The sequence below is a fragment of the Ursus arctos genome, unplaced genomic scaffold (genome assembly GCF_023065955.2).
Source record: "Ursus arctos isolate Adak ecotype North America unplaced genomic scaffold, UrsArc2.0 scaffold_18, whole genome shotgun sequence".
In the NCBI taxonomy this organism is placed as follows: domain Eukaryota; kingdom Metazoa; phylum Chordata; class Mammalia; order Carnivora; family Ursidae; genus Ursus; species Ursus arctos.
The window spans coordinates 14,346,314-14,362,241 of record NW_026622852.1 but is presented as its reverse complement, the minus strand read 5'-3'; the positions used below and the strand labels follow the sequence as shown (position 1 = coordinate 14,362,241).

The following is a 15,928-nucleotide window of genomic DNA, read 5'->3' as shown; positions in this document are numbered from 1 at the left end:
CTGCTGGGGGCTCTAGGCAGTGGCTACATTCCAGCAGTTTTAATCCGTTTTTTATTGTAGGGCGAGAGGAGTTTACACAGGGGCTGGGATGGCTCCCCAGCTGGCCGCTCTCCCCACTCTAGCGCCCCTTCCCCGCCCTCTGCTCCACCTCCCCCCCTCCTCCCCAGTAGGAACCTGTTACTTTAAGCAGGGCTTTCCAGTGTGGCGGTGCGGGCCGCCGGGGTTTCGGGAGGTGGCCGGTGATTGGCTCCTTCGAGCTCCCCCTGGCTTGCTCGCTCGGCCTCCCCGCGCGCTCCGCCCCGCCCGCGCGCCCTCCCTCCGCCCCGTAAGGCTCGGAGCCCCGGTGTCAGGCGCCACGGCGCATGCTCCGGAATCTCATCCTCTGGCCCTGGAGCTGCTGCTGCTGCTGCTGCTGCTGCTTTTGCTTTTGGGGCTGAGTTTAATAAGCGAGCGAGCGAGCGAGCAAGCGAACGCGGGGGGAAAAAGGCAGAGAATGTCCGCCATCTACCCTCCGCTCCTGGGCGCGCTCTCATTCATAGCAGCCTCTTCATGAATTACAGCTGAGGGGGGCGGGGGAGGGGGGTACCACACAACACCCCAGCAAACCTCCGGGCCCCCAGGCATGGCTAGCTCGGTAAGTACATGCAAAAAAAAATAATAAAAGACCCCCCCCCTCCCCGCCTTTCCTCCCTCGCCCTGCGCCGCCGCCGCCGCCGCAGCCCAGACAGCGCCAGCGCTCCGCGGTTCCAATTAGAGAAAGGTTGGTACGGCTTGCAGGGAGCTGCTGTCTCTCCCTCAGCCTCCGCTCCCCTCCCTCCCTTCAACCCCCCCCCCCCGGCGCGCGCACACACACACACACACATACACACACACTCACACACTCGCCCCTCCACTCCCCACCCCCCCGCGCCTCCCTCTCTCCTCGCCTCTCTTTGCAATCGCAAGAAGCGCACTCTCGCTCACACGCGCGCACTCACACACACACTCACACGGTGGAAGGAGGCGAATAATAACTCAGCCATATTTCAGCCGCCGCCGCCGCCGGGAGCCGCGGGCACAGTCCGGGGACGCGGCGAGCAGCCTCGGCGGCCGCTACGATGGTGCGTTCTCCGCGGCGCGCGTGTGTGAGCCGGAGTGTGCGGGCTGACAGCCGCGGGGCCGCACGCAACTTTGCCCCCGCGCCGGGCTGTGCGCAGTCGAGCCTCGGCGGCTGTCCGCCCGCCGCCCTGCCTTTCTGAATTTTATTTTCGGGGGGAGGAGGGAGCTACTTTGGGGCCACTTTGGCTCTTGGAAGTGTGTTTCGGGGGCTCTGTGAGGCTGGCCTCGCCGATCGCGTGGGGCTTTTCGCTGGGGGGTGCGGGGTGCCTTAAGTTATGGATGCCTCGCCGTGTTCTCCTGCGGGCGTGTGTGTGTGACGACGTCTCATTTTTGTTGTGCACGAACCCAGTGCTCAGAGCACGGGAGTTTGTGCCCATCAGCAGAGGCTGCCTGTAGTTTCCATTCCGCCTGGCACAGCGCTCCACACGCACGCACACACACACGTACACAAAGACTTCCTCGGCGTGTGCCTGTCGCCGCGGTACTTTCAGGGAGGGGGCTCACCAGAATCTCCCCTCGGGGTCCAGGCTACCTCCCTTCCCACGCCGGGAAACCGCCCCGGCATCGCCTCCTAATTGTCTTCTAATTTGTTTCCGATGCATTTGTTGTCGTGTTTGTAGTGGCTGAGTGTGCTCTCCCCTCTCCCCCCCACCCCGGACCCCCTTCCCGATTGGGGGCAACATTCCGTTACAATCCCTGCGGGTTTGGATGCGGGGCGCCGGGGGCCGGGCGGGGTGTCTTTGGGGGTGTGGGGTGTGCGCGCGCCCACGCGCGTGAAACGTGGATGCAGAGGGCACCGCCGTTTCCTTTTATGTGCGTTTCAAGAAGGAGGAAAAAAAATGTCAGGCGCAATGTTCAGTGTCGAACGGTCGCCTTCCTGTTGTTCACGGCTCTCTCTCCTCCCCCTGCCCGCAGTGTGCCGTGCAGGTGAAGCTGGAGCTGGGGCACCGCGCCCAGGTGAGGAAAAAACCCACCGTGGAGGGCTTCACCCACGACTGGATGGTGTTCGTGCGCGGCCCGGAGCACAGTAACATACAGCACTTTGTGGAGAAAGTCGTCTTCCACTTGCACGAAAGCTTTCCTAGGCCAAAAAGAGGTAGGGCTCGAATACAAAAGGAGCTTGATAAAAAATGTCTTTGCTCGCGGAGGAAACAATCGCTTGGCCCGGGCGGTCCCCCTGCCCCTCTCCCCGCCCCCCGCGTCGCGCTCGCCGGCGTCGCCTCGGGACCAGGGTGCGCGGCGCCGCGCTGGCCAGGTCCGGGCTCCCGCCCGCGCGCGCGCCACTTCGGCCTCGGGAAAGTCACCGCCGAGAAAGGACCGTCAGGTGTCGAGTGTTTATTCATCCCAAGCCAGCCCTCACCGGTCCTCTGGGGTTAGCAGCGGGTTCTGTGGGGAAGGTTCAATTAGTTGTTGGGTTTGGAGGTGTCGAGGGGGGTGGGGCTGGAGGGAATAAACAGCTTGCGCCTTTTTTCTTTCCTAGAGAAATTGAGATTTACCTGTGTTATTAGCAAGGCATGCATGGGATGTAGTTATTGTTCCGTCTTGGGAAGTCGCCTCTCTTTAGGGTCTTCTCTGCCTTCCTCCCTGTGTATTCGGCACCGGGTGCCGGTTGTCAGATTTTCCTTTCTGTGGGTTAGCCACCCCTCTTCGGCACCGTCAGCATTTTCTGGGTAGTCGGGGGGCTTACCCGTCCCTAGCCCCCGTTGGCGCTTGATTGCTCCTTCGATTTGCGAGCAGCGTTCCGGAGTCTCTGCCCCATGTGATCTGCGGGGAAGAGGGTCCCCGCAAAGGTCGAAGCTAAGTTTCAGAGGAACGATGTGGTGCTGCCTTCTGCTTCTGTCCTTCCCCACCTTGGTTTTTAGCCTGGGTCTTTAGTTTGCATAATCCAGCTCAGCCCGCTCGGGTCCCAGACATCTTCCATAAAGGGCAGGGCAGTTTTGAAAAAAAGAAACGGGGTGTTATTTTGGAAGAAATTTAAAGAGGGTTTGGGAAATCCGATTTCTATTCGCTTCAGCCTCCGGAAAGCTACTGTCTGGTTGTTTTAGTTGGATTAGTGGAGGTAACAGTAGAAATACAATAAGGTGCTTTGTTTGTGAGCGGGTTTATTTATCTAACTCGACACAATGGTTAGTAGTTATCTTCCATTTGATCCGTAATCTTTATTGGCATCTAGAACTCCTGCAGTTTCTTAGAGTAACATCATAATAAATCCATTCTGCTTAGAGCTACTGGAAATTATTGAGCATTGAAGAGCTGAATAAAGGAGAAATGCCACCTCCAAAGGTGGCAGAGGTTTGTGTGGATGCTTATTTTTGCTTCCAGAGCTCATGGAATGTGGTGTAGGATTGTGTGTTTTGCCTTTAGTGGTTTGTTTTTTAGCTCCTCTCGAAAACTTGCACGGTTGAATTTGATGGGCTTTGCTGGATGCTTAATAAATTAATACAGCCCCTAATAGAGGGGTAGGAATATGCATGGCCTCTAGGAAATAACATTTTGATTTTGTTAGCATTTTAAATCAAAATATAGCCAGAGATCTTTTACTTCATATTTCCTCAACACTGTAATTAGGATGAGCGTTGTCAAGTTTCTGTCACTATGTGAGGTTGGGTGTGATGCTTCTCCCTCTCCCTTTTCCATGTTATCTATAGAGCCACTGCAGAGGAGTTTAAACAAAAGAAACCACCTTCTAAGGTCCTTGGTATCCACTGTTAGGACTACTTGGCTGCTACTCACTTCGAGATGAAATACATTGAACAACAACAACAACAAAAGCAATATTTATTGTATTAGGAAAACTAAGTCAGTTGGCAGAAGATGTAGCTCTTAAGATAACTTTGTTTAGGCGCCTTAACAATCAAGCAATTGAAATTATGAAATTAAAGATGACCAGCCTCCCCAGAATTCACCACTGTTTCTCTGCTTCAGTGTGTCTGTGGCCATGTTCCCCTGCATTTCCCCTACTTAATGATTTTCTGCCCAGCCCGAGGGAACATGAGGGTGCTGCCCTGCAAAGCCCACACCTGGGAGTTGTTGCTAGGCGTGGTAAGCTGCTTGATAACACTGATGTCTTAGCCGTCTCCAGTGAGAGATGCCTGCTTGCTGGTTGGGCTCTTCAGTGTTTTATTTTCAACTGTGGAGTTTCTTTATGTAGTCTATAAGCCATTGTTTTAAAATGTTTATTTTTGGATTTTTATTTGTATGTGTGCTTCCCATGATGTGACAAGTCCTGGGAAAAATGCCAGCTTACATAGCCCAGGAGAGACCTTGTCATACTGTAATTACACATGATTCAGATTGCAAGAGAAGGTTTCTCTGTTCATTGGGAATAGTTAGTTGTAAATTCAAGTAACACCAAACATGCCACTTAATCCTGAGACTTATATTTGGGCTTATAACATCTTTCAAAATGATAAGAATAAATACAGAATAAGGATGCCAGGCATTGCAGAATCTACTTCTGTACCTTTTAAGGTGCTATATTTGCCATTTTATAGATCTGTAAGTGAGAAATTGGAAATGGGAGAAACTGCAAGAATGGCTTTGTGAGAAATATGAGTTACAAGATATTTAAAAGAAATGCACTTACGCCAAGCTGTAAATGGCTCTTGATAATGACAGGTTAAATCACTTTCACTATATACAGTAGCTGATAAACAGAAATGGACCTTCACACTGAGGATGAACTGCTCAGCCATGAAGATGGATGAGTCCTTAGTTTTGTAAATCTTTGGTTTGGAAAAGCAAATTGATTTTCAGGTTGATTTCCTTTATTTCACAGTAATATTATGAGAACTTGTAGAGGGAGAAATTACAGTATTTTCAACTTGTTGCTTAATGAGAATTACATGTACCATTTCAGAATTGAGCTAATTGGACTTGAATTAATGAGGGTTTACTCTGTCTCAAAGATGGGTTGGAGACTTTTAACTTAAAATTACTAGCCCAGAGTCCTAGAAGAGAGATTTTGATGAAATAGTGAAGCCTGGAATATCCATTAGCTGGTGCAGAATAGGCAGGTCAGAGTATAATGCATTTTAAAACTATCTACTTGCAAAAAAAGACCATATCTTATTTATTAGTACCAAAGATTTATAATAGTCTGATATGACTGAAATGAATGGTCACATTCAAAACATTTCATTTAAAATATTAATGTTTTCATTTTCAGTATGATGTGAATTTGAGTGAACTTTCTTTCCAATTACAGCCATTCTTAACTATTGCAGTCTGTTCCATTGACATTTATGATATGAAATCTGTTGCTTATTATTTTATGTAAGCTAATTTGGCCACTGGTATGATTTGATAGCTTTTTATTTGTAGCCCTAGTCCTTTGAGTGGGCAGATAAAGCATAATAAATCCACACTTAGAACTTTCCTTTGATTTAAAAGGTTGAACCCAGTGTTACTGCATAGTTCTGATTTGTGTTAAAGAGTCTTCTGAAATAACTTGGGTAACTTTTTATCAGGGTACCTAAAATTTGAGACCCAACTAGTTGAAGATACTGCGTGCACCTGGTGTGTTTTCTCTTCTGAATTATTTAAAAGGTTTCAGGAAAAAATAAAGACGGATAACTATTCTGATACATTCAGTGAGTGTTAGAAGATTTGTGTAGAGTTCTTCATGGAATTAAGATGACCATTGAGAGCAGTTCTGCTACTTGGCATTTTGAAGCAACATACAGCATAATTTTTCAAGGCACTTAAAAGTTGAATTATTGAAGGAAATCTCCTGTGCTATTAGTGGGAATGCAGATCGGGCATGGACATTGTGGAGGGCATTTGGCAACATCTATTAAGATTTTAAATGCTTATACCCTTTGACCCACCAATTTTACTTCCAGGGATTTTCCAACAGATAAGGCTTCACAACTATACAACGCTACAACATATTTCTTGCGACTTTTTTAAACAGCAAAAATTTGGAAGCAAGCCATAGAGAGGACCCCTGCTGGGTACAGTTAAATGATGGTGATCTATTAAAAGGGGGTAAATCTATTTGTAGATGCAGGATGATCTGCGAGAGATATTAAGGGAAATAAGGCAAGTCACTAAATCAGTGTGATCCATTTAAAAAGTATGTTGTACAAATAAAAAGTGTATGTGTGTGTGTGTATAACTAAATGAATTTTGGATGAGCGGGAACCCAGCTCCTACCAGTAGTTTTCTCTAGTGGGTGCACAGGCAGTGATAGGAGGTTGTTTTTATAGTGTTCGATTTTTTAAAAGTTACTTCTGTATATTTAAAACATTCCAGTGAGCACTCATTACTTTTTAAGACTAAAAGACAAAGAGTAAAGACCCAATATAGAACTGTCTTGGGTAGATATTGTTGCTCAGCGGTGAGGAGTTAGGGTTAGGAATTACAGACTTGTATTCAAATGCTGGCTTAAGAGACTCCTTGTATGATTTTTTTCTTTTTAAGATTTTATTTATTATTTGAGAGAGAGAAAGAGCAGGAGCAGGGGAATGGAGGGGGAGGAGCAGACTCCCCGCTGAACAGGATATCCCAACTTGGGGCTCTATCCCAGAACCCTGAGATCATGACCTGAGCTGCAGTCAGACGCTGAACCGTCTGAGCCTCTCAGGTGCCCCACTCCTTGTATGATCTTGAGCAAGTCCTTTCGTGATCTTATCTGTGTTCCTGGAATGATGAAAGAATAGAACCATTATCTCATAAATTGAGGGTTAAATATGAATCAGCTGTCCTCAAATTTGTTTGTCTTAAGACTGATTTACACTTTTAAAAATTGACTCCAAAGAGCTTTTTCTAGGTAAGTTATATCTATGGATATTTATGGTATTAGAAATTAAACTTGAGACATTTAAAAAGTTATTAATTTGTTTAAAGATAACAATAATCAACCCATTAAAGGTAGCATGTGAATAGTATTTTAATGAAAAATGAGTATTTTCAAGAAAAAGGAGTGAGAAGTGTGGTATTATTTTACTTTTTGTGTGTACAAATCTTTTTGATGTTTTGAAATAACTGGATCAGCGTACGTGCTTCTGCATTCAGTCTGTTGTGTTATCACACATCATGTAGCCTCTGGAAAACTCCACAGTACTCTCATGAGAGAATGAGTGAAGGAGGCAAATAATATCTTAGAGTTGTTATAAAAATAGGCAATAGGATTGCCCTGGAAAAGGTTTTGGGGATCCTGAGGTCCCCGAATACACTCAGTGAACCTCTTGATATAAAATATTCAACACAGAACCTGGCACGGATCAGCTCCCCTATTCATATGTGGAAGCTGAGTTTTTAAAGCCATTATTATCATTGCTAATAAAAACATTTAATGGAAAGAGGAAAGATAAGTCTTCCAAGGTATTTGCACGGTTAAATTCTATTATAGCAATTCTCTAACAGTTTTTTTTTTTTTTTTTTTTTCAGAAAAAGAAAATCCAAACTTGGGTTTTAGTGGATATATTTTACCATTAATATCATTGTCCAGTTTATGGCATATTATTTGTATAAGCAGAAGCCTTTTACATCTCTTATTTTAGGTGACCGTCTCTAGAACTACCTCTGTGAGGTAGACCTGGCAGGGATATCAATCGCTTTCTTAATTTTACCTTTAAGATTCTTTGTTCTTTCAAGTTTGTTTCCAGTGGTCTTCTGCAGGTCAACCTTAGCCCTTTAGTTGTTTTTCTGGTCAACTATTACAGATGACCCTTACTACTTAACACAGCTTTTACAGTTCTAAGATGCAGAGAATCTTCTTCTTCTTCTTCTTCTTCTTCTTCTTCTTCTTCTTCTTCTTCTTCTTTTCTTTTTAACTCTCTTAGTGGCTTACGTCTTCAAAAGGTAACTTGGAAAGCTTAAATACTTGGGAGGGGAGGAGATGTGAAACACAATTGTCCCAGTTACATAATTAAGCAAGGACTTGGTGTATTACTGAACTTTATTTATATTTAAATATATTTATTGGACAGATTTTAGAATGATTTCGATCTCTGATCTCAGGGTTTCTTACTGTCCCGATGAAAGTGATATAGAATTCTGTAATTTTTTCCCTTGGCTTTTATACTTGCTTGATTTTATGTTTTACTCCTCAAAGAAGAAGCTACCATGTAGAAAGAGAAATTCTCTTGTCTCAGTGATACATATTAATGTTCTTTTGAAACATTTTGCTTTGTGTGTGTGTGGCCAGAGTCTCTGTAGTTCATCTCTTCCTTGTAACATACATTTTCATGCTTTAATCTTTTATTCTCTTGTATTTTGTGGTTCTCCTTATTCTTGTTTGTAGTGCAGTATTCATTTTTGAGAATGTAATTTGTCTGGAAAGAGTCCATTGATATTACAGGTAATTCATTAGTTTTTTTTAAACTTATAGAACTTGTACAGTGTACAATGCAGCTTTTATGAGGAACCCATATATTTTTTTCATGCAATTGAGAATGGTGTTTTTTTTTTTTAAATTTATAGGTGTGTGTTCATTGTGAAAAATCAAACCGTACAAATATAAAGAGAAGTTACCTGAAAATTCTTTATAGAGAACCATAATTAATATTTTAGTAGATGTCTATATCTGTATATACAAACACACACACACATACACACACACACACACGTTAACTATAAATTACCTGAATTCATTCAACAGGTAATTTTTGGAGTTCCTATGTGGCTAGAACACTTCTAGGAGCTGGGGATACAGCATAAATTAATATTCCTACCCTCCTGGTATATGATAAATATCATCTTTTTAGAGCTGGATTTTATGGTATTACATCAAATATACATTCATTACAACTTCACGTGGACATTTAGATTGTTCTTAGTTTTAATTTGTTATGAATAATGCTATGATGGACATCTGAGACATTGATTTTTATGGTTTTTCCTGTAATTTCCTTGTGTTAAATTTCCCAGAAGGGAGATAGTCGAGACAAGGTGTAAAAATTTAAAATTTTGATAAATGCATTACCAAACTTTCCTCCAAAAAGATTATATCAGTTTATACTTCCCCAGGGATTGGGAGAATTCCCTTTTCCCCACATGGTTGCCAATACTGGGAATTAACTGTTTGTTTGTTTTTGTAAATCTTTGTCAGTTTGCTGGATGAAGCAAAACTTCGTTTTTATTTGCATTTATTTAATTAACAGTGCTGCATATATTTAGGTATGTATATATTTACTGTTTGTCGTTTATGATATGCCTGTTTTGTGCTGTCGTTGTATTGCTCAACAACAACAAAAACAAACAAAAAAACCCCAAAACAAAACAAAAAACCCAAACAAAACCCCAAAAAACCCCAGGAAGATACAAAGGAAAGAATAATACAACAAACATTCATATCCCCACTATCAAGGTTGAATAAATGTTTACGTTTTATCACATTTGATTTTTTGTTTTGATTTTAGAGAATTAGGTATTATAGATGCCGCTAAAGTTTTTAGATGCTTCCCAATCCTTTCTTTCAACTCCAGACTTTCTTCCATTCTGTTTATGTACATTTGCACATTTATACTACTGCAAGTAATAATAGGTTACAAAATTTCCATGAACAGTATCATACTGGATGAATCCTTTTTAAAAATTGAGATATAATTCACGTACTATAAAATGTACCCCTTTGAAGTGTAACATCAGTGGCTTTTAGTATATTCACATGTTGTGCGACAGTTGCCACTGTTTAATTCCAGAACATTTTCATGAGTGAATAATTTTGTACCTTGCTGTTTCCCCCCACTCTGCATGTTTGAACCTTTTCACACACATTTCATCTGTAGAGAACCAATTTATTTCCTTTAGTTTCTTCTTTTCAGCATTTCATGGTAGGAAGAGGGTCTATGCTTACTTTTATGTTCCCCTATTAAAGAATATATAGGTCATTTTCTGTGCAGTGAACATCTTTGAACGTGTTACCTTGTACAAATGAACAAGATTTTGGACATAGGCCTGGAATTTGAGTTGTGTGTGCGTTTTCATTTGTATTAGACATTGTCAGATTGCTCTACAAAGTAGTCGTGACAGTTTATACTCTGTCAGGGAATGAGTACCATTTTCTGTACAGCTTTGCCAACGTTGGATATTTTCAGATTTCTTATTTTTATATTTAGTTGAAATATGGTATCTTTTGTTTTCATTTGCATTTCTCTGGTTTCCAGTGGGGTTAAGAGTTTTCTATATGTTTACTGACCGTTTGGATTTCCTCTTTATTGACTTTTAAAAATATTCTTTGTCTTTTTTTAAAAAGAAACTATTGGGATCTTTGTCTTTTTCTTATCTGTAGGATTTTAATCCTTTGTTATTTGCATTGAAAATATTTTGTCTCATTCTTGTTTCTTTTTCTTGTAGCCTAATGTATGGTATCTCTTTGGCATACACAAGTTTTTAATTTTGCCAAATTGATCTATTTTGTTTTGTTTTCCTGTGTGGTTTTGGGGTTTTGTTTAAGAATATAATTTGTGGGCTTGGTAATGTGCTTAACCAACAGACTTTATATGGGCAGGATACGGGGAAAGGACTGGGGGAGAAGTAAGAAACAGGAGGTCCCTGCCTTCAACGTGCTTGTGTCTTGTAGAGCTGGAAAGGACATTTGAGATTCTTCATCTTTATTTATCCTCTTTTTACTTTGAATCGGAAGCCTAGAAATGTGAAGTGATCTTGCATGTAGACACAATGAGTCACAAATGTGCTGGCGCAAAAAGATAGCTAGTAATAAACGGTGGTAAATGTTTACTTTTAAAATGTTGAATAATTATTCACTTATATTAGCAGACAAATGTTCAGCAATAACTGCTTTTGTAGACATGATCTAGGATTTAATTAAGTGGTGGTAACCATGGTAGATGCTGTTGAAGGGGGAAAAGTTCTACAGCTACTTTCAGGCAAAATCAGATTTATTGTGTGGATTAATTTAAGGTTTTCCTTTGAGATTAAATCATTAGGAAAAATTGTTACTAAATGGTAGGTATCCCCTGATATTTTGCCTCCCCACCACGGTAGGATAGCAATTCCATAAAGGGTCCAGAACACTGTTTTAAGAAATAATGTTGTATGATATAATTCTTTTAAGTGTGATACATTTGCAGTGATTAAGGCCTGAAGAAGGCTATTATCATTGAGTTTCTAAACAGATAAGGCTAGTATTTGGGTGTGATTTAGTTGGTATGTAGTAGTTAACAATTAACTTTTTGGATAAAATCAATGCATCATTTTTTTTTTAAAGAAAATTATGGCTTATCTTGAACTTAATTCTAAGGTCCGTTTATTTAAAATAATGTTCATAAGTGATTATAAAGATGACCAGTTGAATTTAATTAGAGTTATTATCCATGTCAGAAGATTGATATTCTCTGAGCCAAATAAATTTTAAAATATTTAATTTTGCCAAAAGTAGATTTTTTTCAGCAGAAATCGTTATTTTCCCATCAATACCGGGCCAAATGCTGTGTGTATGTATTGATTTTAAGAAGCAAAATATACATTAACAGTTTCCTAAAATATTAATAACAGCAGTGGCCTGCAGCGGCTCTCAGAGTTGCTTGCCTCTTAATGTATCTGGATACAAATTTAGTCTACATGACGTCTTTAATCTTTGCAGATGGGTTTTATGTCCTACTTCTTCCCCCTCCTAACCGGGGTGGTGTTGGGGGAGATTACTATCAGATTATTTTAGGTACCTATTTGTTTTGCTGTACATTTGTAACATTTTGGATGTTTAAAAGCAAGGTTCATTGGACTTTATGTTATCCATACCTTTTACCCCAAATACTGCATTAGTGGGAGTTGCTGCATAATGAGAGGTTTCTTTGTATTGAAGAAATATTTTATTTTACAAATTTTTTTTCTGTTGTTTAATTTCTTTCCCTGTTCCCGTATTATAAGCAACTCTTTTGTAGTGACTAAATGAAAAATCAAGTTTAGGCTGTTGGGATTTGGTTGCTTTTAGTGGGATAGCTTATTCAAAATGTCGATGTAGCTCCAAATTGTCTTACCACAGATGCTTGTTGTGCGACTTCCTACCTATGCACAGATACAGTAAGGAGCAGTGGGAAGCTACTTTTTCCTCATATAAACACTGAGCGGGAGCACGTGTTACATGCTCCATGAGTCCTGCACTGGCCTCTCCTTGTATATGTGTCTGTTGTTCCTCCTATGTTGCATTAGTTACACGTCCCATGAGATGGGACCTATATTATCACTGTGGACGGTCCTCATACCTTCCATCAATGTAGTCTGGACATTGGACGTTTTTGGCAACAGTATAAAGGCAGATACAGCAAGGCGGCTAAGTTTTAGAATCCTGACTTCAGCTTCCACTCCCTTAAGTGGTAAATTATTACTCCATGTTCTGAAACTGATTTCTTCTGTACCTCTAATAATTGACTTTGTGTAAACAGAACCACCACTTGAATTTAGCAAGAAGCATTGTGTCGGCTGAGAATCACATTTTCTAGAATGGGTTTTAGCCTATGTTGTAGGCAAAAATGAATTTTCTCCTTTTCTGTCTCTTCTTCCTTAATCTTTTTTTTTTTTTTTCACCTACTTTGGATGCTTTTTCAAAAGTTAGTCACAAATTTGAGAGACTTGGCCAGGTCTATCACTTTTTTTTTTTTTTTAACTACTTAATCCATGAAATACAACTAGCCTTTTAGCTTTAAAAATAGGAGTCAGATGTATTCCAGAAACTTGTAGAGCAGTATTCAGCAATGCAGTAGGAAAGGCTCTGGCCTGGGAGGCAGAGGGATGTGTTTGGACTAAATAAGCTCTGTGGGCTTTTCCAGCTCTGAAATATTATTTTTCCTTAGTTTTTTTTTTTTAAAGGATAAGTTCTGAGCATATCCTTGATCTAGTGTGTTCCTAATGAAATAACTACCATTTATTAGATATCAACTGTGTATTGGTTATCATGGTGGATAGACATGTGTTGCTGTATTTAATTTCTTACGTTTCATAATGTGGTAGTTTGGAGAATGATTTTTTTTGAAAAAAGAAAATGTTGATATGAACTTCTGTATGTTGGGATTTTTACCTTTGTTAATGGTGAGTGAACAGTGAACTGGGTGAAAGACTCACCTGCAGTAACAGGGAAGTAGGGTAATTAACCAGATAGGTGATTATGTTTTTGTTATGAAAAGTTACTTTCTGATAATATTGGTGCCATTTTTGCCAGCCCTCAACACTGCTTGTAGGTTGGAACATTCCAAGAACTCAAGATACCCTATGTTTACTTGGAACTTCTGGTTCAAATATGGCTCTTGACCAGGTTATTAGACCACTGCGTTTTTCATGAAAGTTAACTGATTTTTTTTTCCTATTTCATATAATGTAGGCCAGACCTTGAAATTTTGTCACTCAGTTTGTTTTTCTGAAGCATCATGTTTCAGATAACTACTTATGTTTCTATTATCAACAGAATAATTGGGGACTTGGACTTACCATGTAAACAGGTTAAAAGAAAGTACAGTACATCAAATATTTGATCACTCATCATACCTTTAAGGTTTTCTATTTACTAATTCAGATTCTTAATTGAAGTTGTCTTGAAAAGCAATTACCCTTCCACTTTTTACTTGTGACTTGCTGCCTAATTTAAAAAAAAAATTCTAGTTATCATTCCAACTTGTTAAAGGAATTGTGAATGATGCTAGAGCCAAGGATTTAATTATACAAATATACAAAAATACACAAACGCAGACAATTTAAAGAGAACAGCAAATAAACGAGAATTATGTTGTAAAGGCTACTCAGTAGCTTGAAGTTAGTGCCACTTGATATAGTATCTTTCTGTAGAGGCTCTTTTTTTGTTTTGCTTTCATCCTTAATTTTCTTTTTTTTTTTTTTTTTAAGATTTTATTCATTTATTTGACAGAGATAGAGACAGCCAGCGAGAGAGGGAACACAAGCAGGGGGAGTGGGAGAGGAAGAAGCAGGCTCACAGCGGAGGAGCCTGATGTGGGGCTCCATCCCATAACGCCGGGATCACGCCTTGAGCCGAAGGCAGACGCTTAACCGCTATGCCACCCAGGTGCCCCCATCCTTAATTTTCGTACTTGATTCAGGCCATTATCTTTGTATCAGAATGGCCAGAATTGTTCATTACTCACATTTTGAGAATTATGCGAGAGATAAAAATACATCAGTGAAAAGATGGGAAGAAAATGCTATAGCAAAATGTTAATAGAAGTTATCTCTGGGAGATGGGATATCAAGAAAAAATTTTTAAAAAGTATCAAATTGGCTTTATTCCAATATTCAGCACCCCTATCTAGCAGATAGAAAGGAGCTTTCAGGAAATGCTTATAAAATTTACTGGATTTTTTGAGCTTTCTTGAATAAGACATATTACTTAAGTGACGGTAAAACTAGATATTTAAATGTACATATGGACATGTTTACAATAAGCTTTTTAGTTTTTTTTTTAAGTAATCTCATTTAGAACGTAAAAATGTCTTTCCCAAGGAACACTTTCATAGTTTGTTATTTGAAATTTTAATCACCTTGTCACTCTGAGTGTTTCCTTTAATAGAACTATAATATATGCACAAATGTTTCAAAAGTTGATTTTGAACTTTAAAGAAAAGCATGCAAATCATATTCTTACCTTTCTTAACAAAGTTGCTGTGTTGAAGTTGTAAAATGAATCAGATTAACCTGATTTATGAGTACATGATTCATATAAGATGTTCTTTGTAACAGAAAGACAACCATGTTTAATATTTCAGTACAGTGTACATTTTTGGAGTGCTTAGGAATGTTTTGAAAAGTTTTGATCTTTTTTCCTGTGGAGTTTTGATAAGTTTGTTAATCAGTATGTTTATCTTGATGTGTGTGAATTTTCCAGAGCCTAAATCTGAGTTTAAAAATTGATGGCAAATGAAAGGGCATATATCATGTTTAGATGTATCATGATAGTGGCAGGAATAAATGGGATCTGTAATTGCAAATAAAGACCCATTTCCAGTTTGTGTCTTTGTATATAATTTGGAAGTTAAATAGTAAATTATGAGAAATAAAAAGCACCCAAACAACTACCAAAAGCAAGACAAAAATAATGTTTGGGGCAGGGAAAGAAGAGGCGGTTCTTTTTGGACGGATGCATACTTGTGTAAACACAATATTTTAGTATTAAAACAGTTTAATATTTCATATATAAACTACAAAAATAACCAGAAGTTTTAAAAAATGAGAATTGTAATTTCATGATTTATGTACAGTACAGATAGATTAATATGGGCATTCCTTAAACACAACTAAACGAAATGATTTCTGCAAAATGATAGAGTTAATTTTAGTTGTCTTAAAGGTCTCTTTGCAATCCAAAATTCATCCAGTTAAGTCCATGATATTATGATCTGTGGGATATTAATATCTTTACCTTTTTACCACTAAAAAAATAACCATTGAAAGATACTTTCAATCGCAAATGCATGTCAAAACTGTACGTCAAATAAGAATAAGTCTGTTTTTCCTTTGGTTTTAGCTGCTTTTACAAAATTCGTAAATGACAGATTAACTCCACCTCAGGATGTGAAATACAAAAATTGATGTTTGTGATCAGAGCATTTCTTTATTAGCTGCTTGAATAAAATTGCCACTTTAAGTTCCATTTGCTAGCATGTGGAGTAACATTTTCCATGGGCTTCATTTGGTTCTGCTGATAAATTCTTATTTAACTATTTCTGTTCCTTTGGAGAGAATTCTAAATGGGATTCATAATAGCCTGGTTTCTTTTCTTCAGGATTAAGATGTGTTTGAAATTGGGAAAATAGACTCTTTGGCCCCATGATTACAGCTCCCCCTTATTGCTTGCTATTTTTATTATTAACTTATGTAGATGGCTTAACTGCAAATACAGAAAATCAAATAATTGTTTTAA

At 39.8% G+C, this 15,928-nt stretch overlaps 1 protein-coding gene across 2 annotated transcripts in view; it reads left to right on the top strand.

The window, feature by feature from the left end:
* The first annotated feature begins 345 nt into the window (after positions 1–345).
* The window catches only part of MLLT3 (MLLT3 super elongation complex subunit), a 266,342-nt gene continuing 250,759 nt past the window's right edge, over positions 346–15,928 (top strand). Inside the window, exons 1-2 of one of the 2 annotated variants that reach the window (XM_026506456.4) lie at positions 346–634; positions 2,014–2,194. In XM_026506456.4, coding sequence (XP_026362241.1) covers positions 623–634; positions 2,014–2,194 — 193 coding nt within the window. In that variant the 5' untranslated portion in view covers positions 346–622. Of the gene's footprint in view, positions 635–839; positions 1,101–2,013; positions 2,195–15,928 lie in introns of those variants that run through there. The other variant, XM_026506457.4, reaches the window with a different exon arrangement.